At 41.1% G+C, this 23,608-nt stretch overlaps 1 protein-coding gene across 4 annotated transcripts in view; it reads right to left on the bottom strand.

Annotated features, from left to right (window-relative positions):
- ryr1b (ryanodine receptor 1b (skeletal)) overlaps positions 1 to 23,608 on the bottom strand; it is a 114,359-nt gene that overhangs the window by 76,578 nt on the left and 14,173 nt on the right. For all 4 annotated transcript variants that reach the window (XM_034115847.1, XM_034115848.1, XM_034115849.1 and 1 more), the window contains 20 exons: positions 14,160 to 14,282; positions 13,417 to 13,518; positions 10,439 to 10,513; positions 10,243 to 10,321; positions 8,484 to 8,596; positions 8,296 to 8,395; positions 7,576 to 7,672; positions 7,412 to 7,486; positions 6,157 to 6,313; positions 5,897 to 6,061; positions 5,212 to 5,333; positions 4,829 to 5,015; positions 3,789 to 3,924; positions 3,599 to 3,694; positions 2,755 to 2,873; positions 2,400 to 2,533; positions 2,035 to 2,276; positions 1,749 to 1,941; positions 358 to 574; positions 167 to 271 (listed from right to left, as the gene is read on the bottom strand). In XM_034115847.1, coding sequence (XP_033971738.1) covers positions 167 to 271; positions 358 to 574; positions 1,749 to 1,941; positions 2,035 to 2,276; positions 2,400 to 2,533; positions 2,755 to 2,873; positions 3,599 to 3,694; positions 3,789 to 3,924; positions 4,829 to 5,015; positions 5,212 to 5,333; positions 5,897 to 6,061; positions 6,157 to 6,313; positions 7,412 to 7,486; positions 7,576 to 7,672; positions 8,296 to 8,395; positions 8,484 to 8,596; positions 10,243 to 10,321; positions 10,439 to 10,513; positions 13,417 to 13,518; positions 14,160 to 14,282 — 2,637 coding nt within the window. The remainder of the gene's footprint in view (positions 1 to 166; positions 272 to 357; positions 575 to 1,748; positions 1,942 to 2,034; positions 2,277 to 2,399; positions 2,534 to 2,754; positions 2,874 to 3,598; positions 3,695 to 3,788; positions 3,925 to 4,828; positions 5,016 to 5,211; positions 5,334 to 5,896; positions 6,062 to 6,156; positions 6,314 to 7,411; positions 7,487 to 7,575; positions 7,673 to 8,295; positions 8,396 to 8,483; positions 8,597 to 10,242; positions 10,322 to 10,438; positions 10,514 to 13,416; positions 13,519 to 14,159; positions 14,283 to 23,608) is intronic.

Genomic DNA, 23,608 nt, shown 5'->3' with positions numbered 1-23,608 from the left:
ATACATGGCCTCTATGTTTAACAATGAACTACAGTCTCAATTACTATTATAAAATGTTTGCATACAGTAATGTTTTTAATTATTTCTCTCACATAGCTTGAGTGCTCGAAATCAAACCAATAGGAATACTGTGGCGTGTGCATTGCAGTGCTGACTGTATACTCACACTCCCATAGGTCCAGCCCTGCTCGATACGGGTGACCGCCCAGAGCTCGTGAATATTCTCTGCCAGCTTCTCTCGGATACGCTCCAAGTGGGGTGGCAACACGATCTATACGGCAAAAGAGAAGTCAGTAGACGCAAAGAAACTCATTCGGCCACCTGATCAAAGTCTGATTTTTGTTTCGGGGCTTTCACCTGAACCGTGTCCACGGGGCAGGGGGTGAAGGAGGTGTGTGTGAGGGACTGCGTGGGCCCCAGCAGGTTGCGGACGCCCTGGAAGTCGTGCTTGTACTCCTTGATGGGTTCAATACGCATCCTGTCCCGCGGCAACAGGGCCTCGTAGCACGGGGCGTAGCCAGGGGGGGGCATGAACTTGAAGTCTCCGTGACGACCGCCAAGCAGGAAGCGAGCCCTGAGATGACAGAAAGACTCGTATTGACAGTTTTCTTTATCTCCTACCTAAATCCTTTATGGCAACAGCGCCTTGATCCTGTAAGACTCATAATAAAGAAAAGATTGATTTCATCTCCGTGCCAACGCCTGAGCCTGTGATTCCCTCCCTGCGCTCTCATCAGTCAATTTACCATTACCCCCTTCTCAGCACTGTGAGGGGTCATTACACACCGCAGCCGTAAAATCCCCTCTGGGGGGCGGGACATTGTAGGTTTTTAGAGTTTTTCATCTGAAAGATGATTTATGGTACTAAAGTCAATATTTCACAGTATTTACTGAGTTGGTCGGTGTTTCTAATCTGATTTTGGTAATGCTATTTCACATTTATAGAGTTTACATTTAGAAAGTTAAAGTCATACAACATGAGTGTTTGAGGCTTTTATTCTTAAGTCACGATAGACCATTTTCTGTCTTTGACTTATGTTATGAAGAAATGCTGATCACTTAATCTAATGGCTATACAACATGTAGCATCTACGTGTGCCAACGGGAAAGGTTTAACAGCTAAATAAAGACTGCTGTTACAGCACAAAGTTGCATTGGATTAGATAGACATACAATATACAATATTACAATAATAAATACAAAGAATATTATGACATTCTCTAGGCTTGCCCAGCAATAACTGAAAGAATCATTCTAAACTCCTTGCTGCTGAATTGTATGACCCTAACCCTCGTTAATGACCCTCACACCTTCTTGGAAAGATCTCTGTAGCAGCCTATCAGACGTCATTATTTATGGCTGTCAATTTATTCTTTTGATGGGTGGTGTTCCAAAAGGTTGTCTGTTCTCAAGATAAAACTTGTTACTGAAAGTTGAAGTTGAGTCTCATTTTTTAATATAGATTAATGTGTGTTTCATACATAATTGTAAGGGTTATGAATCATCAATACATATTTGGTTTAATTATTATTGGTACTTGATATATACATTATGTTATTTAGCTGACACTTATTTTTCAAAGAAACTTACTCACACTTCAATATGAGCAGATTCAGTATCTTGCCCAAAGACACTATGACAAGTTGGCTGCAGGGGCTGGGATCAAACCACCAACCCTCATATTGGTTGATCAGCCCATTAATCCCCTGAGCCTGATAAAACCCCATTGTTTTTTCATTTGTTCTTACTTGACTCCAGCAGAGAAGCTGATGACGGGGAAGAAGAGGCCGTCCACGTTGAAGTTCTCAAACATGCCCTGAACTGGGTGGCCGTTAATACGGAAGGAGATACTGGGCACGCTCAGATCCAGACAGCAGCTGACCACGTCGTCTGCAGACAGGCAGTGAGCGCTGGGCGCGGCCACCTGGCGGGCCACGTTACCTGAGCATCAGAGCAGAGAGGGAGGAGGTTATATAAGAAGAACACAGCATATGGAGAAGAGTAATCCTAGGTGAATTAGTGGAATCAACCTACCTGACCATAAGTCCAGCCCATCGTAGCCATAAGAGTAGAGGTCATCTCCCACACCGTTGCCCCCCCAGGCCTCTCCTCCTCCAGGGTAGGGGCTGTAGCCCTCGGTCATAGCCCAGCCCACACGCAGGTGGCTGGCCTGCGCCGTCACAAACTGTTCCACATAGTCCACCATCATCTCAAAGTACCATTTCTTAAACTGCGTGGACCCCTCGCACGTACCCAGGAAGATGTTGGGCCTCACACTGAGCATGGAAGAGAACATTAGTCAACATTTATGACTTTTGAGGAGGTTCATGACTTTTTTGACTCTAAAAATACAGTTTAAAAAATGGAAACACCCAGACAAATAACGGTAGATTTAGTACCTGGTGACATAGTTTACAATGTTGGTCTGCAGCAACAGGTCCCGCAGCGGGAGCAGGTTCTCAGTGATGAGGTTCTGGTTGGACCTCACAGCTACACCGTTACACACACAAAGAGAGCGCAGGACATCCAGGACCTAAAGGCAGGAGCGAGACACTACCATCACCTCTACGTTTAAATTATGCAATTTCCAATGGCTAAAGGAATCCAAAACCAAGAAGTCTTTTATGAGCCAAATACGCTTTCATGGTGCTGTAACTTTCACCATCTGCAATAATGTGTTGTTAGGTAGGCAGTTAGAGCCTATTTATTTGCTGCCAGCTTTTGTTAATTTGCTGGCAGTGGGAGAAGACAAACCTTGTGGTTCCGTCCATGCTTGTCCAGGAGAGAGATGATGGATTTAATGTGGTTCTCCTGGATGATGTTCAGAACCTCAGGGCTTTCAATCAGCACACAATACAGCACCTCAAGAATACCTAAATGCATAAAGAGGAGAAATAAGATTACTTATCAGCATTTTTAACAGCAGACACAGTCATAATGTAGTTGTAATATAAGACAGTGTCCATGAGAATATGGTTCCAAAGAAATACAATGTATTACAATTATTTATAACAATACTTCCTATCAAAGCAAAAAATAAATAAATATTTGGAGGATATAGTTATATTGAAATTAGAGGGGGTCATAGACATAGACTGGTGCAGTGATGATATATCTTTGGAGACCGACCTGGAAGTTAGCTCCACAAGAACTCCCTCAACATAAGTAGATGGGATTTTTAATTGGATTTTTAAATATTGCTTTTTGGTAAACTCAGGTTTATGATACTCGCACACGGCTTGATAATCTCCACATATTAACACCACTTTTGTAAAAGTTGAAATGTAAATGCAATCGACAGAAGTAAAAAGCTAACGTCACAACCGCTAAGCTAAAGGCGGCTAATTTTTTTTGACATACGGAAGCTATTATATATTTTACGTCATCGAATACAACTTGAAATTCTCTTCAGCTTGTGTTCACCACAGACCTTATTTCAGGCATCTAACCAAAAACTCCTACAAAAAAACCATTGACTTAAATACAAGGGTAAGTGCTAAAATGCTGCCTCATTTCAGTTGTTAGGACCTAGCAATTTGTTTAGTCTAACAATAAACTGTCATTTGTGAGAGGTATCAGTGAACGAATGAAGTGATACCTGAAGAGGCCTCCAGTCGGTCCAACTTGCTGACCAGCCAGTCCAGGTTGTCACAGAACAGGGCGCAGTTAGAGCGGTTCCCCCTGATCAGAGAAGCTGTGCAGTGCACACACAGAGAGGGGAATGAGCTTACTTCATTCAGCATAAAAAGCATTTCATTTGTTGTTAAAACATATTGTAATTATCCTACCCAGCAGCTCATAAAGGAGATTGACGATCTCCTTCCAGGACTCTGCAGCTTCCTCCCCGGCAAACTCAGAAAAGTGGGCAGCAGTGTTGTACACGTTGAGGCGGTCGATGCACTCCAGCACGATGGTGATCATTCCCTAAGAAAAGGAACAGAAAGCATGCTTGCTTATATATGTATTTTGTTGCTGATGTTGTCGTTGGCAGCATTGTTGATTTAGGGTAAGGGATACAATTAAGAGTTATTATCGAGGTTATTAAAAAAGGTTGGGGTGAGAAAAGACCCTTCACTTGGCATTATGTTAATTAGGGTCCTCAAAAATGTACCGATAAAGCAAATGAGTTTAAGCTTGTCCACTTGGGTAAAGACTTGGTATTTGGGTTTAAAAGAAAGGGTTGCAGGTAAAAGTAAAATCAATTTATCTATCTATGTGTAAGTAAAGCTAGCTAACGTTTACTATATATCTACCGAGTTAGCTAGCTTACCTTAGCTACCCAACAGCTAGCGAATGTTAGTTATCTAGCTAGCTATCACCAAATTCGTGGCTCTCGTCATTCAAACTGGAATTATTATTTACCATTTTGTTAGACTTGCAGTAAAAACCTGTGGCTACCGTTTAGGGAATGAGAGTTATTATAAAAACATTGTTTAAATATATGTTTTTGGGATAAAGTAAACCCATATTGGTAATCGAAATAGACAAGTTTATCGCCTGATAATATATATAATCTTATTATTATAACTTAATAACAGTTCATTCTAAATCTTAAAAACATTTTCTTTGGCAAGACAGTAAGCAATTTGATAGCAACTGCACTTTAACCGGAACACCCAAAACGGCAATGTGGAAGCAGGTAAGGGTTAGGATTGGCTCACATAAAAAGACCTGTAAGTGTATGTGATGAAAGAAGAAGTGTATGCATGAGGGCATACAAGTCCTCAATGGTGTTCCTCTTTAAAAAATACATTTTTTGTTACAGAATCAGTACAAATCAATAGATATGGAATGTCTGAGGGCGCTTCGCAGGCAGCATGCAGATTACCTCCTCTTGGAAGAGGTTCTGTCTGTTGCGGAGGGAGCGAAGTTTGGTCTGCTTCTCCTCGTGCTCCAGCTCCTCCTCGGGGGGGCGGAAGTAGAAGATGAGATCCTGAAGAGAGAGGATGACCCCCTCCAGAGGCAGAGACACGGCCCCTGGTGACTTGTTCTTCCCACCTAGAGCGTCCAAACCCCTGGAAAAACAAATCAGCAACAGATTTCAGTATTTTCTTTGCAAGTTTCAAGTCTTAGTATAGTAAAATGACAATGCTACAAACATAATAATAAATGATGGTATATTAAAGATGTCAGTGTCTGTTTTCACTGCATCCTCTCCTAACAAATACCTTTTCAACTCATTCCTTTACATTTGAACAGGTACACACTTACTTGTTGAACTGCCTGAAGAGGCCCATAGTGCTGAAAATCATGCGAGCAGCCTGAGACTCTTCAGTTTGGGAGCGGGACACAGTCAGGGCGTCGTCCATATGACCCTCCAGATGCAGAATGACCTGGAGACACGGAACACATAGTTATATTTTGAGTGGTATCTCCAAGTTCTCTCTGTCCTTCTATGATGAGGTCTGTTTCTGGTGGCTGCCACTTAACAGCTGAACACGATGTTTATCTTTTCCTTTAGAAACTAGGACCGTTTTAGAGCTTTGGTTTTGGGCCCCCTATCAGTATTATACATGTTGTATGACTTTTAAAAATCATTGAACTACACAGAGCTTCAATTATGTCATTCTGAAACACAAATAAATATCCAATTCAAACTCTTATGGTAACAAGTTGGTAGCATTGGCAACAATATTTATGTTTTTTCCCCTTTTTTTGATTTTCTAACCCTAACCCTAGAACACAGTTAACATACTCCGATATTTTCTCTTGCACTATTGTGGCATTTTTTTCCTTTTTTATGTTGAAATTATATTTGATCTTGCAATGTATAGAGGCTGGGATTTTAGATGTCTATTGCCAACAACTACACTGTAGATATTGTGCATATGAAAATGAAGCCTATGAATCTTCGATCATTTAGATATTCATTTTGCTCCCAAGATAAAATCCTAACCTTTCTCTTCATCATTCCCAGACGAGCAGCTTTGGCATCCAGGGCGGCGTAGGTGAGCCACAGGCCAGTGGACACATGCTGGACGAAGCACATGGACTCTCCGTACTTGATCTCAGGAATGCCCATCCCCTCAACATCTCTCTTCTGAGCCACCTCCACCTTGTCCTGCTCAGGGGGAAATCAGAGAGAGACGAAATCAATAAGAGATGGACAGAAAGCAAAGGCCAGAGTCCAGAGAGTCTCAGAATGTTTGTTCTGACCTTTGAAGCTCTGAAGCAGAAGGCGGATAGTTTGGTGTTGGCCTTCTCGGGGTCGACCACCAATAGAACCTTCTCCTCGTCCATACACAGGTACCGGCCTGTGGTGATGTGGCGAATACGGAAAGACTGCCCCCACTTCATGTGGCCGCCGCTCCAGCTGGATCACAACCACAATCACAATACTTGACTTACTCTGGGGGGAATTGGGTTTAGTGATAGTTGCTCCATTTTAGAAAAGATTCAAATTAAAATAATAAATAAAATATAAAACATATAAATATAAATAGAATACAAATATTTAAATACAAATAAGTAAGAATAAGAAGAAAGAAACTGCAATAAAAACATAAAATATCAAAGTATGTATATAGACATAAGAAGTTAAAGGTCCCATGTCATGGCCATTTCTACTGACCATAATTCCATTGTTGAGGTCTACTAGAATAGATTTACATTGTTCAATGTTCCAAACTCACATTGGTTTCTCATACAGCATCTCTGTATAGTGTGTATTCACTCTCCGTCCTAAACGGCTTGTTGGAGCTCCTGCCCCCCCCCCTCCCTGTGAGCCCACTGTGCTCTGATGAGTCTACCACTATGGTCTACCACCGTTACAGCGGAACATCAGTGATTATGTGTTACAATGGCGTTAGCAACCAGAAAATGACACCAGTAATGACAAACAGACGAGAATGCTGCGTGGGGTCTGGGTGCCGTTTTGGCGGGACGTTGCGCGGTTCGCTGCTGCGAGGAGCGGACAGTGTGAGCTGGGTTCATTTCCTGCTTGCTGCGTGGGGTCTGCGAGACAGCGAGACATCGCGAATGGACGCGGGAAGGGGGGGGTGCTGAGGGGGCTGCAGCACCCCCATCTGCGAGGCTCCACTAGCACTGAAAATCACTGATTCTGATATTGTGATCTGTATATCTACTTTTCTTTCTGGTATTGTATTAGTATTTCAGCCCTATACATTACAATATAAATAGATATATAAATATACATATTTGTTTTTCTTTTTAAATATACTTTATTTTCTTTTTGAAAGCTATACTTCATAAAGTTTGCATTTATTTCACCTAAAGATTTAGTTTCCTGTACCCTGTCTGTATACATTCAGTCTCTATTCATATTGAATTAGTTAAATACATAGAAAATAAAATACTCTACACATTAGAGTTATCACTTGAAGATCAATTCTGTGCACAAGTGTATGTGGAACAAACCTTAACTTCTCATGTCAATGCATTGAAGGGTTACCTGATTCTGAGAGGCTCCAACCTCCACAGGGACCGAGCCTGGCTGCACACTGCCCCCCCCTCATAATGAGCCATCCTGTATCAGAGTCAGGAGAGAGACATGATCAGGAGTCAGACTGACAAGAGAGGCTGCTGACTAAAAACATTTATCATCCTCTTCCTCACCTGCGCTTTTCTTCTCCTTCCTCTGGTGTAGCGATGGCCAGACACTCGTCCATGTGACCGTGGAACAGCCTGAGGACGTGACCTCCTGTCAGGAAGCCTGGGAACAGGAACACACACAGTGAGGGTCTCTTTATGTTACGCTAAAGGAAGACCCTGCAGCTGAATAGGGTCAAACTTTCAAATAATACAATTCACCATGAAACTTCCCAAGTTAATTAATAACATTGAAGGGAACCTATTTTGCTATTTTCCAGATTCATATTAGTTTGCTTCTCCTGTGACATGTCTCCATGCTTTAATGTTCAAAAAGCTCCTTATTTTCCTCATACTGCCTGTGCTGCAGCACCTCTTTTCACCCTCTGTCTGAAACCAGAGCCCAGTCTGCTGATTGGTGAGCTGGCCGGCTCTGTTGTGATTGGTCAACTGCTTAGAGTTGTCCCGCCCCTTAGCCTATCACGTACAATGTGTTGGAGTGGTAGCCAATAGAAGTGTGGGTGTTGCATATTGATGTCACTATGTTCCTAAAGTTAACAATGGAGTCAAATGGAGGTGATTCAGGCAGGGAGCTGCGTGTGTGGGAGAGAAAACTCCCTCTGGAGCGAACACAGGGAGTTTTGCCGTGTGTACAAGATGCACCTATAAAACATTCAGATCCTCTACTCTACAGAAATACAGAAATAGGCTGCACAGCATTGGTATCTGTGTGTAGCAGGTTCATACCCTCAGCTAGTTCACAACCAGAAGTAATTGGATTCATGTTCCACAGAGTCTGCATGAAGGAGGCATCCACCATCAGATCTCCACTGGCGTAGGACAAGTGCTGAGGACAGGGGGCAAGATCTAAATCAGCACAAATGAAATGTCTAAATCTTCCATTGTGTAACAGCAAAGTATGTGAGGAGTCTTACCAGGTATCTCTCAGAGGAGACGCTGACGAGGATGAGGTCGTCTCCCACCCTGACCTTCTCACCTTCTGACCTTTGCTTAGAGGCGGGATGAATCGTCCACCAACAGGCCTCACCTGCAAGAAGAGCAAACAGCTAAGCTTCCCCTCAGAGGCTGAGACAGGCAACTGATGTGTTCACTTTACGGATGTTTCTGTTAGCAGTCTTTTACCGGACTTTGACCAACAAATCTATAGACACATTTTAATCTTCATAATGTGGGGGGAAAAAATTCCTTCTAAGCACAATTTTAAGTGTATTAAAAATAGGCAGAATAATTGAGTCAGGATCAGCTGCTCTTATAAATGCCACAAGCACACAACGAGAGGCCGTAAATGTGTTCGACCTTTCAGATTTCAGAGCAGGAGACACAACAAACATCTTTACAAAGACATGAAGGGTAATATAACACCAGGAAGTCATGTATTGTAAGAATGAATAAACATGGTTTGGTGAAAAAGTATCAATATATCAAACTAGTGCTATTTATTGAATAATAATTGTGTATTTTCTTTTGCACATGGTCACATGATTTACAACAGTGATTGTACAGCAACAAAGTGTCAAAGAGACGACGATTCACACAAGTCTATTGACGGGACTTACTTACTCTTCAATAAAACATAACTCTACATGCTTTGAAGATGTCATTCTTTATATAGCCTTCCTATCAATCCTTCAAGCTCAATAAGAAACACAGATAATATCTGACCGGAATTTCTATCATTTGTCCGGTACATAGAGAGGCGAAGTCCCGCCCATCGACTTCCGACCCATGGGACCTTATTTCGGAAAGATTATGTATTGAAGTCAATGGGGAGAGAAAGATTATCTTTTGATCCCGTTTGAATTGTGCCACGAATTACACATATGATGTTTGTCAATTTAAAAGATAATTTCCATGTCAAAAAAGTCACAGTTTGTCGTAAAACTGTTGAAATATAAGACTATGAAAAATACGCAACTAGAAAGACTACAAATCCCAGAATCCCGGTCCCGCATGCTGGCTCTTACGAACCGACTAACTCCCCTTGTGTGTATGTACAGCTCTCAACATGCCCAGACTTGTAGTGGTTTTCACCTCTTTTAATACTTTTCGCCTCATTCTGAAAGAAAGAAGTGAAATGTGCCAACGTGACGGCCGTCTTGGTGTGTGGTGTGAGATGGGAGATGTAATTCATTGAGCGGTTTCACACAAAAAAAGTGTTACTTCAGTTTTACGACACATTTTTATTTTTTTGACTTGCAAAATTATCTTTTAAATTGACAAACATCATATGTGTAATTCGTGGCATAATTCAAACGGGATCGAAAGATAACTTTTCTCTCTCCATTGACTTCAATACATAATTTTTCCGAAATAAGGTCCCATGGACCTCTACCGGAAGGGGAGGGACTTCGGCTCTCTATTGTAATCTGACCATAAATTATGTTTTGTTACGGAAATGTTCAAAATAAAGATCCTGCCTGTTCACTTATAACATACTGCTCCCTCACAGTAACAATCACAATGTGTATATCTTTCTGATCCAAACTAAGAGGGGAAAGATATTCACTGCTGACTGAATATATGCTAGTAGGTCATCCTTGCAAACTTAGCAGAATAACAAACAATTGAACAAGACTACTTAAGAGATAACCACTTCCAATAATCAGCTAAATGCAGGTTAAGGAAAGAGCATTCTGTCTTTATAAAGGATTTCATTATAAAGTGAAGTTTTACCCGTGGAATCTTCTTGCAAGCCCACATCAAAGGCCAGCTTGTCCGTGAGTGACCGAGACGTAGTCAAACAGCTCAGGTACTGGGGAGGAAGATCTTATTCAGGACATGAACACAACTTTCCCAAAATACTGACAGACAGATATGCAACCACAAAGGGAGTGGGAGGAGTGGCTTCTTATGTCTGGTGCAGCCTTACCATGCTTGAGTGGTAGTGTCTCAGGAGGATGGCATGGCCGTACAGTAAGGTGCGATGCCCCCCACCCTGGGACGACTGCAGGGGAGAAGATAGAGATATATTAAAGACCACACTAACTATACACTTTAGATATACCTTGATCACACAGGGAGGAAACAAAGATTTTAGAAGGGCCAAAGGATCAGGATATTAAGAGTCACTCCTTAGTATACCCTTTGGGGACCAATAAAACATATCTACTCTTGTTTTATCTTAGCGATGGAGACACAGAAAAGATTGGAATGGGACAGATAGGACATACTTGAATGTACACATGTATTGTAACATCCTGAAAAGAACACTTGTGAGTCATTTGTGGATGATAAATGATGAATAATGATTAACATCACTCCACATACAGAACATGTTGGGGTCCATTCTATGCAAATACAAGACCATTACCACAAGAACCACATATATAGGAAAGTATCAAGAATCATAATTCTGCGAGAAGGTGTCACATCCAGCAAAGATGCAACAAGGAAACAGAATGACTGCAAAGGTTACGGATGGATTAGCTAAAACATCCATTGACTCCAGCCAACAGGAAGATAATGCTTAGCCCTGCTGTAGGGTTAAGCACCCATAATCCACCAGGGCGAGGTCAGGGCAGGTATGTCAAGTGGTCGCATTAAACCATTAGCCTTAGTTAGGACAGGTGCTGGTGTGTGTGTGTTGTGTGTGTGATGAGAGAGAGAAAGGCCTGTCCAGAGCTCTGGGGGTGTCCGGTTTCCACATCCACCCCTTACAGAGGTGGGGGGGGCTCCCCTGGGCTGCATGCCATGCTATTCTCATCCTGGCTCATCCACATCTCCCTGCTCCTGGGAGGCCAAGAAACTAAACCAAACTTCCTACTATATTGAAACGAATGAAATGTTTCAAACGGAGAGCCTGCGTTGTGTTCTATAAGCCGAAGCTAGGCATGGTTTCCTCAATGTGTCATCACAACACTGGCTAGCATGTACAATAGTACGCATAGCAAAGACTCCCAGAAGATGTGGTTAAATGTTAACTAAATGTTTGTTGTTTCATTTTGGTTTTAACTTATATTTTGGCTTGTTGTGAAAATAAAAAAAATGTCAAGGGTATGGACAAAATGCACATTAAGATTTTTTCCGTTTGGGATTTCCAAGGTTGAAGCCCCAGAAACTGGGCATCTACTTTTTACATTAAATTAGAGATGTGCATCAAAACTCAATCAATTAAAGCGAGTTAAGCGAGTAACACGAAAAACCTTACATTCAGACTAGTTGCTGAGGCAAATTTGAGGCCACAAAGCTTGCTTCCTGATTCAAAGGGACTAACCTAGACTTCTGCATGGCTGCCAAAATATTACAATGATATCATATCACATACGTTCCGAAGAGGATTAGGGCTTCATGTGAATTATGTTTAAAGATCTGACCAAAAGGGACAATCTTTTGAGTTCTGTGATTAAAATCTGAGAAAAATTGAATTTTTCTTTTCAGAAAATCACAGAATTCTAAGAAAAAAGGAATGGTACATTGTGACACTTAACATATCTTAACAGATCTGATACAGGTGTACCTTATAGAAAGAAGTACATCAAACAATGTTCAACTGCAGATTCAGACAGTTTTAGTGAAATGTTTCAGTAAATCTTCTATAGTAATGATTCACGGACTAAGTGGTTTAAAGGTTTTCATTTGAAGACAATGGATGTATTTACTAGGACCCCATCAGTTACTGTTGCTAGGAATGAATGACAGGTGTACAGAGCCATCACGTCTCAGAGTGAGGGCTAACAGATATTAATCAGGACGAGTGGATGATACAGCACTATGGAGGTAAACAGGACACCTAGTGTGTCAACAGGACGGGAACGAGGACGGTCACCACGTTACAGGAAGAAAGACGTGTACAGACATACCCATTGGTCCAAATCGACTGCCTGATTGGCAGAGGGCAAGAAGGGAAAGGTAATTGGAGGGGTGTCAGATAATCGGTACAATTCCTAATTATAAATAAAAGATAATTGGGTTGCGGTCGAATATTATTTTTTGCTTAAGAAGGTTCCTGACAGAATGACATGATGAAGTGTCATCAATGATGAGATCTGTTTGAATTCTCTAGATGATAGGAAAGGAGCTTCAATTCTTCTTTTATTGTCTCATTTAGCATGGGATATGCTGAAAGAGATTTCCTTTTATTCAATGTCAATTAAGAGTGGACGGATAAGCGTGAGAAACCATTTAGTTTGACTTTACTTACTTTTTGTTTTAATCAAGTAATGAAGTAAAGTGTTTTCCGCGTTCATAAAGCATGCAGGAATCAACAGGTTAAGTAAGACAGAGTGCAAAATATCTTATTGCGCTTTTAGTAGTCCTTCTACAGGACATGAACTAAACAGAGGCACATCTGTATCCACCACTGGATCAAATATGTCGCCTAGTGTAAGTGCAGTCGGATTCTCAAAGCACCGCTGTTGTGTTTTCCTAATTCCTGTTGAATTGTCCTATCATCTTTCCTTAACCCTGTGACTCACAGAGGTGAAGGAAAAGAGCTCATGAGAAGACAATAGGAGCTCAACCATAGACTGCAGGATCTGGATCTACAGTATATACGTTTGATCTACAGTATATACGTTTGATCTACAGTATATACATTTGATCTACAGTATATACGTTTGATCTACAGTATATACGTTTGATCTACAGTATATACATTTGATCTACAGTATATACGTTTGATCTACAGTATTTTAGAGAAAAACAGCAAATGTGCATTGATGTTTCACGGCCGAATCTGTAATCCCTTTACAATACATTGTAAAAAGAACAGATTTTTCATTTGTCAGAAATATAATTTCTACCAGCACCTGCTCGATTTCTTGCATTCCTTCAAAAAACAGGTGAAGTTTCTGTTCCTTTCCGGTATATTCCTCTAACCATTACTCATTTCCGTGTTCCTGTAGTTACCTCGGTCATCTCCACCCTGTTGGCCAGCATCTCCTGCAGAGCGCGCACCGACAGGGACTGCACCAGGACGAAGCTGCAGATGGCCAGGTCCGGGGGCACATTCTGGACCAAACAAGGGTACATACATGAAGGACAGACGAGTGGAAATCACAGGTTCATTCTTTGGTTCATCCCGAAAGTGTGTCACCTCCAGGGCTCCATTTTGTAGGGGAACCAAATGATGGAATGGCTTTTCCCAGCTGACAAAACACTGTTCCTCTATAAAATGTTTCAAAAAACTACAAGAAAAACAGTTTGTAAACAGATGTGTCCTATGTATTTCATATTGAAGCATCAATTAAAAACTTTTGTTGTTGTATTGTCTGTTTTGTTTCACTTATAATGACGTTACTATTGCTTAGGAGTCAATGCAAGTGTATAAACCCCCCCCCGTAGAACATATACTCATACACTTTTCAAAATCACATTTCCTTTCTTTCTTAACATTTATTTGTTATTTCTTTTTTGTTTGTGATATATGTTGACTATCATCATTTCATTTCATTTCATTTTTGTATATGAATCTTTTCTTCTCTAAACTATAATATTGAGAGTTCCAACAGTATCTAGGTGGAGGCTTCAGATAACCCTAACCCTAACCCTAACCCTAACCCTAACCCTAACCCTAACCCTAACCCAGTGTGTAATCTGCCTCAGTTATCTGTTGTGTTTGTGGGTATTTCTAAATTGTCCCTGCGTCTCACCTGAGCGTTGGACGTGGTCTCCAGGAAGCAGAGGCGGTTCCCGAAGCCCTCGCAGGACAGACACAGCTTCACCTGCTGATCCTTCATGACGGAGGCCGTGCACTGCAGCACCACCTGGTCCTCCTGCAGCCCCAACACAAACACACACCTTTACACACCGGCCTTTCACTGTTACAGGGTATATGCAGGAATCCTGAAGTCAAATTTAATACATTTTAAGACCTTTTTTTAAGACCCTTTCCATACATTTTAAGACCTCATCGCCACTTCGAATTCCAACTGGTTACATTGGCAACACACTTTACCTCACATTTACTATATACAGTATTGATTGTAAGATAGCACAACTAAACAGCTTGTGATAACTCCTTATCATAATTCAGAGAGAACAAAGCACAAGAGAATGAATTGTGTGACCAACCCAATGCAAGGTTTATTAGAAAAAGAAACCATTAGAAAGTAGTATTTGATTTAGGCATTGTTCCCAAGAGATGCAAACTTGCATTTCCCCATAACGATGTTGTTTAACAACCGGCGTAAACGGACCTTCACGCGCTATCAAGCAGCAGTCAGTCAGTGAGCGCGCGATGTCCTGTTCAGATGACGTCAAACCCAACGGGATGCCATAAATAAACTACACAGAATCACACTACACACCTACGCAATGATTACATTCAGGCAGACTGTAGAATACAACCTCTTTGGACAATTTATATACTTATTGAAAACAAGCTACAACATTTAATACCTTGGAAAATGCCCTTTAATACTTTTTAATACTTTTTAATAGCCTTCATTTTTGCTAAATTGATTTATCAACTTTTAATACTTTTTAAGACCCCGCGGACACCCTGTGTTAGGAGGACACGTTATTTTATGACCTGTTACTGATTTCAACCACACACTTATTTCCCTTTGCTTTTTGCTGCTCTCATTCCTGCCACGCTTGCTTTTTATATTTTCGTACACATTGTTTTATTGCACTTTTGGAGTAAAACTGGCTTGGTTTGGCATTTGGTGCAGGTATTAAAATAAGTCCTTGCTGTACAGTACACTTAAAAAAAAGTAATCAATTAAAACACATGATATTATCCCATTTACTATAACCCATGAATCATTTGTATGACTGCTTACAGTTTTGCAAGCATGGTACAGCATGGTCCAATGTTTTACTTTAATGTCCACACTATGAATATCAAATAGCAAACTGACGTTAGATTATTACAGTGAATGTTAAATTTGCATTCATTTATTATGTCATTATATGTTAACACTGTGGTGAATTTTTAAATATATTTTAGAAGAACCTGATGCTGGATTACACAAATAATTCAAGTCTCAAGTGTCAGCTAATTGATGTGCATATATTAAATGAGAAATAAAAAACAATAGGCGGTAGTGGGGTCAAGATACTGGTATAAAATAAAAAAACATGGGTTATTATTATTATTATTGTGTACTTCCTTAACGGTCTTGGAATTGTATATTGGATATGACTGGAAAGCTGAAACTCTAGTGGATGTATTAAGCCAAATGTATTAGGATGTTAGTCCCCCATAGTAACATGGCCTCACTGTACAACAACCATCAACTAAAGACTGAGAGACTTCAGATAGCTTTCCTATGTACAGTATATTGACAATATGGGAGTATCTAAGCAGATTCCAAAACAGAAACACTGGCCATCGAAAGGCTGAAACATGCAATTATTGCTAATACAAAAAGTTCCCACAATAGATACACACAACTCACATCCTCAAACACAATGCTAACGGACAGTAATTTGTTGCTCCTCGTCAAAGCCAGGACCCTCCGGGGACCGGTGTAAATACAGCAATAAACACCCCCCCGTGAAACCGACACCTGACACTCAACATTCCCAGCTGTTCATTCTCCTCAGTCACTACACAAGTGGATCCATCACTGAACCTGAAGACTTTTCCTCTCTACGGTTCGGGACATGTTCCTGACGGTTCACCGCTCTCACCTAACAGCGAATGGATCACTCTATCTTCTCGATTTCGACCTGCCCGCTGTCCTGCCATGGCGCCGATGACTTATCGTGCCATGGTCAGCGCAGGAGGGTGCATGTCTATGTTTGCGGCAGAAAAAGTGAAGTGAAGCAGATCAGTGAGCTCGTAACTCCTCTCTTAAACCCAGAGGCCTCTAGGGTTTCTTAGACGAAATAAAGTGTGCCCTCTTCCTTTGGCAGGGGTATCATATTTCTCCTCTCAGCCTTGAAATGTCTCCTCTGGCCTGTCCTCATGTTCCCTGCTTTGCACCGTGGAAAGTGGAGCATTGTGTCCTCTCTCCTTCACTGCAGACTCTACTTGATGTGAGACTCAAGTGTTACTAAAACTGTGCGTGGGCAGCAGAAACATGACTTTTGAGAGAAATCAGTACAGCGGTATTGTGCAAAAGAGAGATCAAGCTCTCAAATGTGTTACAAGTAAGTGGTGGAATGTATTTCCCACCTTCTTTGTATGGCAACAATACCTACCACTCACACAACTTCACTGCTTTTACTGGCTATATGCACTACGACAACACAAATCGTTGTTCATCAGGACAGAACATCAGTCTTTCTAAGACCAGGGATCGCTTCAGAGAAGTTGAAAGGTCATAAAAAAACCTGAGCAGTCCAGCGCTGAGCCAGAGGGGTATAATGGGCTAAAGTGGACATGTTTTGAGGACAGTGCCTCTGACTGCAGTCCCAGTTAAGGAGATAGGTCTGAGCGTGGGTGTCTAAAAGCAGACCGAAGTACCCGAGTGACTCATTGCTCCGACACAAGATGTGCGATCGGATGACAGTCGTAGATGATACTTGCACCAATGATTATACAGCAGTCCTCCCAGTGGCTCCCATCTATATCTACAGACACAGCCTCACATGGCAGACTCCCTTCAATCACTCTTCATCTTAAAGGGGACCTATCATGCAAAATGCACTTGTGTACGTCTTTTATACATGAATATGTGTCCCCGGTGTTCCAGGGAACTCACCAAGTGTCAGAAAACACAACCCTCTCTATTTTCCTCCATACCCAAATCTCTAAAAAAGGGGCTGCAACGGATCTGATAAAAACTGATCCAGATTTGAACACTTTACTGACGTCAGGACAGTGGCGCTACGGCTATTGGGCCAACTCCACCAATCAGGAGGAGACAGCCACGGCCATTGCCGTTCGAAAGCGCTGGAGACGCTGTAGTACATATGCCAGGCCTGTAGATGGTGCTGTTCTCACAGAATCTGCCCTTGCAAAAACAGAGCTAAAAAATGTCAAATTGAGCAAAATGAGGCATGGCTAAAATGCATGATCTGTTTGCTATTTTGAAAAAAAAAAGTATAAATATGCCTTATATAGGTATGGTCCTACACTATATTATTATAATATAGCATAATAGGTCCACTTTAAGGCAGGATCAAAAAGCCAAAGGGGCCAGAAGGAGGGCCTTGAGAGATCAGGGTTCAAGTGCAGACACGGTCTCTTGGTCTTAATGTTGCGAAAAATATTTGTGTATTAATCTCACATTAAATAGTTAATGGACGACTGTGGCTCAGGGGGGAAACAGTCCTCTACCAATCATAGAGACAGGGCTTCAATACCCAATGCCTGCAGACAACAAAGTGTCCTTTGGTAAGATACTTAAACCAAAATTGCTTCCGGAAGCACGTCATCTATGGTAGTGAAGTGTATGTAAGTCGCTTTGGATAAAAGTATCAGCTAAATGACATGAAAAGTAATCAAATCAATTTATCGTATATACAAATCATTTGGTGCACATGTTCTTGAAAGTGCAGTTAAGACTTTTGTAATTTGGAGGTATATTACTGTAAATGGTAGCAAATGGCAAATCTTCAAGGTAAGTGACTGTGGAAAAGTAAATGGGAAGCCATCAATATAATACCATTTATTTCTTTTATGGGTCTGGGGAGTGGATAGAATATTATTTTGTCAGAAACGTTATCTACTATTAGTCCTGTAATTCTTGTTAGTTTGTGTGTGTTCAACTTTTAATTGAAAAATGTTGAGTTGAAGTAAAGAACTGTTGACAATATAGTCTTTATTAGTCATCAGATTATTGAACATCTCTAGTCTAACCAATAAATCAGATGGTTCCTTTTTCCTGAGCCCTGTAGATCTTCCCAACTGTGCTCATTGTGCGCTCAGTGTAAAACACATCCAAAACAATCTGATAAATAACGTTTTATTTATAAACTAAATATTAGACAATATTACCAATATTGCATGTTGCTTACACGTCATAGTCTTCTCGTGTTGTACAAAGATATTAATTCATGGTTTTAGTTTTTGAAGTAAACACTGCTTTGGACTTAGTACAACAAATTATTATTAAGTCAAAATAGAAAGAAACCAACCCACCATTCCGAAAATTGAATCTGAAACTTGGTGAGTATAGATAAACCAGTCAAGTACGATATCAAGCACAAGACCGACTATGAGAGTCTGGTTACTCTCCACCGTTTGTGTAGCAGACACTAGCACTTATATGTTAAAGTACTATGAAGTTATCTGGTCATTGTGACTGCGAAATATAATAGTTTTCTGTCATGTGCATCAGCAACTACAGAGCTGTGTCCTACCACCAGTCACACTGTGGGAATCTCTTCTAATAACGTCATGTGAAAAGCTGATTTCAGACCACACAAACCCTGGGGCTTAACTCACCCTGATATTAATAGATACAGTCTGAACTCAGTGCACCTGACCATATCTCCTGATTATCTGTTAATCTCACATGACTGTATCTGAGCAAACACAGGTAGGCTGTATTAAGTGAAAGCGACAAAGTGAAAGTTATCACCCCCCTGACCTCGTGATATTAAACCTGGGCAAAGACAAGTGCATGCAACACATCTGATGGGGGGTGTAGGCTTACAGCCCACCCATGTTTGGACTTGGAGGCCGAAGCATCTGGGCTATGTGGATGTGTGGGGTCAGAGGGAGAGTTAGAGACAATGAGATGTATACATTGGATGACATACAAACATACACACACACTAGTGTGCGTGAATTGAGGTGTGTAATGCAGCGGAGCTTTACAGCCAGAAGCACAAATAGCGCCTGAAAGCAGACACCTTTGTGTATTCTCTGAGGGCCTTCTGTCGGTACACATGCAGACAGAGGGTAGCCAGGGTTCCCCAGACAGGCAGGCACACTGCCCGCCCTGAACAAGAAGGGAACAAGCCAAACAGATGCAAAATGGTGAGATATCCACTTTCTCTTTTCTGCTAATCTAAGAGGAAGCACAGGATGGGCAACGAGGTGAGGTTAGACAACTGTGAACAGCTTAAGTTCATAATGGGGGGCAGATAATGTGTTGGACCCTGTGTCCACATAGCGCCTTTTTTTGGCAGAAAGACGTTGGTAGGGCATTTAGGATAGTCTCCACCCGGCATTTTCTGTTTGTTTCTACGACCACGATATCTCATCAACATATCACCCCTTTTATAAGACAGACTGGCCTTGCCCCCTGACCGGAAGGTGCTTGCTTTCACACTTTGTATGATTGGGTTTCACTGCTCAGCCGTAAAGCACAGAAGACAATCTGTGTATGGCGATGTATAACAATCACCAGCAGCAACATTCAGTTTCCACTTGGCCGATCTGCTCGATCTGTTCGTTTTTAGCGGAGAGACACTATCAAAAACAAGCTTCTCCTCAAATGTCTTTTCTGAAAAGTTTAAATATTTTCATCTTCAAGCGTTAGGAGCAGCTGCACAAAGAAGTGCGGCACGCTCATCAAAAAGATGTTGGTTGCTTTTTTTTTTAAAGAGTCGCCTGCATGGGACGCCTTGTGCTTACTTTTCATTGGGAACAATGTTGGCTCTCAGAAAAGACGCTAAGTCCCATCAATCGTTTCATGTGCAAGCAGTAAGGCTGTTTATGAGGGATTCAGAGAGACAAGTGGTGCAACCCAACCTTTGACTTACATACAAGGTGTCCAAGTGAGAGGAAGGTCAAATCAGTTGATGTAGTGACATGTTTCAACTGATGCCATGATGGGAAATAAAACCACTGCCCTAATCAAGCATCACTTAAAACTTGACAAAATAGATTTCCGTTGGGTCTCGTGAAACGGGAGTACATCAAAATGCAAGTAAAAGGTGGCTTTATAGAACATTGGCACTGGTGCAGTGTTAAAAAAGTGTATTTCCTTATTCGATTTTCGAATGCTTGTTAATACAACAAAGATTTTTTGAATATACCAGCAGCCTTTCTCTTTGTCTCCAAAGGAAGGCAAAGTGCTACATGACCTGTGACTAGTTGACACAAACCTAAAACAACTCTTAATCTGTTGGTTATATGAGAATTGGCTACTTTTATTAGTATGTTTGTTCTGATATTTTGACATTTCACAATCTTTGATATCGTTACATATGGACAGGTTCCATTTGAGAATGGCTGTATTCAAAATCCCATTGTCGTCTCATATCTAACAAATCAAACTTTTTTCGACAACCAATCAAATTCATGTTTTTTTGTTTTGAAAAAAATCACAGGGTAGTTAATCTAAGTTGATGACTTATTTGTCTATAATGGTTAACTGCTTCAGGCGCTCACAACAGCATTAGGAAATCACCAAAGAGTCACATATGTGCTACCCAATCGAGTAGATCCCCTCAAATGAATAACATATGCCCTTATGGCCTGATGCTCTGAACACAGAGTGCTGATACAGGCCACCTCGGGACATTGATTGAAAAAAAAGAGTGAGGGACAGCAAATTGCAAAGTGAGTGGGTGGAGGCAAGGAACGGTTCAATAACGCAGAGGGGTTTCCCTTCAGAAAGAAGAAAACAAACAGTTGCATTTTCAGGAGGCCTGCGTCACTAACTGCAGTCTGCAAGCTGTGGAACCCCCTCCCTATCTATTCATATATACTGTGCCTACATAAGCATATTCCAACATTCAACTTTATGCATATTTTGATGTTAAGATGTCCTTTCCAAATTAGGTAGTAGGTCTCCAGATCGCTCTCCAACAATTACTTTCACAATTATTGTCTTAACAATTGTTGTTTATGCTCTACTTGCTCCAAAAAAGAATTCAGACCACCTTCCTATGTTCTCCGTGAGCCTTATTGTGTGTCTTTCTTGAGGCAAGTTATATGTCTTTTATCACCATTTTCTTCAGGTGAGATTGTTTTTCCTGCTCCTAAAACAACTTCCACCTGACACTGTATATTGAGGGTAATGGGTTTGTGCTGTCTGAGGATACGAAAAGAGGCCCTGTGTGAATATAAGGGTCTATGTGGCTGAGAGTTTAGGTTACATACACTACACATCATCTCTTGCATATCACCTCTAAAATAGCCCAAACTGCCTCCCTTAATTCACCAGTGCCAACAGATACAGATTTAGCACTGGACAGATCATGAGAAAGAAACTGTTCCGTGCAACCTGTACCCGGAGTCCTGCACTGAGATGTATGAGGTGCATTATATGTTCTGTCAATAGGTAGGGAAACAACTCAACCCAAGTAGAGAAATCTCTTGTCGTCTTTTCTCTCTCCCATCTACTTGTTTTAGGAAAGTGGTCATGCCCAAATGTGGTATAGATCTAAAACTCATAAGCAACTTGTTAATTGTTCTTGGCTCTGAAGATACCCAACCCTGCAGTCTGTTAAACATACCTCTGTAATGATGCATGGGCAAAAAAGATTTGGGAGACGGTAATAGACACCTTAGCATTACAAGCATTAGCTAGCATAGAGAACCGCAGTGACGCGTCCTAAAACCAGAAAGTGAACTACTTCCGGTTCCTTCGTCAAAAAACCAATGCAATTTCTCCATAGGATTTTGGAAAATAGCTCGGAATAAGGTCTGTGGTTGACACACATTTAAGAGACGGATCACGTTTTGTTCAGCCGGATAATATCCACATGTCTACCCTACTTTTATAATTTTCGAATCATAAATCTAGTCGCCAGAAGCAAAATGCTAACGTTATGCTATAAACGAACTACAGCAGGGTCGCTGCTTCAACGTCACGCCAACTTAAGATCCATATTCAAACATACAGATTCTAAATGGTACAAGTTGAAGCGTTTGTTTGAACAGTTTGCAGGAGGCAGGTACTTGCTTTCAAGCAGAACAGGGCAAACAAACTTAGCGGGAGTGTTTTACGTGTTCGGTGTAATGACGTAAAACGGCCTGGACAACTTCTGTAGTCCTATTCAGCCACATGTTAACAACCATCGTTTTTCAGACACGTAAACTCTTCAAAAATCACCAGTGGGGTCACTGCTGATGTATTTAATGTCGTAGAACAAAACGTGATCTGTCTCTTCAATTTGTGTCAAACACAGACCTTATTTCCAGCTATTTTCCAAAATCCTATGGAGAAATTGCATTGCTTTTTGACGAAGGAACCGGACGTGGTAAAAATGCTAACTTACTTCCGGGTTTTAGGACGCGTCACTGCGGTTCTCTATTAGCATCATGTTCAGTTAAAAAAAGCTTGACCTCTATGGCTTCTTTCCCTCTGCTTTGGCATCACATACAACAGGTTTAACTCATTTCTGCTTGATTACTGTGTAAACAAGGAAGTCAGCTGGGAATTGTAACACATTTTTGTAGTGGCCAAATGGTATACTACAACTTCACTCCTTCACACTACGCTTTTAGCGTATTTTATAACCTAAAGATTGAAATCAGGGCTATAAAAGTGTTCATACTGGGTAGTAGATTTGAAGTTGTAGTACTGCCTTTGGGCGGTTACGAAAAAAATGCTTCAATCTCGGGAGCACTTCCTGTGGGCTTGGCCAATACCAGCAGTGATAGAGCGGATTGGAGGCGGGGCTTAACGAAAACACAAGTGTGCATGCTCTACGAGCCCAAACCCCCTGAATCTGGTTGTTTTTATTCTGTGGAATCAGGCCAATATGGCTTTATGCGCCACTGAGAAACGTTCATAGGAATGAACGGTGCCCTGCCTCCAACACTGTATCCAGTATTCTTTATACATCCATGTTGAAAGGGTTTAACTACATTTCTAAAGACTATTTATGAAATGTATGCTGCTCCCAGCTTCAAAGTGCTACAGCAACACGACACACGTACACCAAACAACAAAACCAAACGTTTTTACATTTTTAAATAAATGAGGAAATGTTTAACACTGCTGCAGAACTAATTACAGCCCTATGAGTGTTTATGTGCATGTGTTATATTTGGTATAAAGTGGTATGGATGACTGCAGATTAGTTATGAAGAGATAAGTATAGGTAGTTGAGACAAAAATGTTTGCGATGCATTGAATCTTTGCCGATAAATGTTTCAAAAGCACAACATCTTCCCACAATTTCTCTGCTCTTGTCTCTTTCCTTCTCATTCCACATGATATCCCTTTATGTACTGTACTGTGTTTCTCTCTTTTGATTCCATTGCAGTCCTCTTTCTCTCTACTTTTCCATTACTGCTGCC

The sequence above is a fragment of the Trematomus bernacchii genome, unplaced genomic scaffold, assembly GCF_902827165.1.
Source record: "Trematomus bernacchii unplaced genomic scaffold, fTreBer1.1, whole genome shotgun sequence".
Lineage (NCBI taxonomy): Eukaryota > Metazoa > Chordata > Actinopteri > Perciformes > Nototheniidae > Trematomus > Trematomus bernacchii.
Note: the sequence above shows the minus strand (reverse complement) of the source record. Positions and strands in the feature narration are given on the sequence as shown.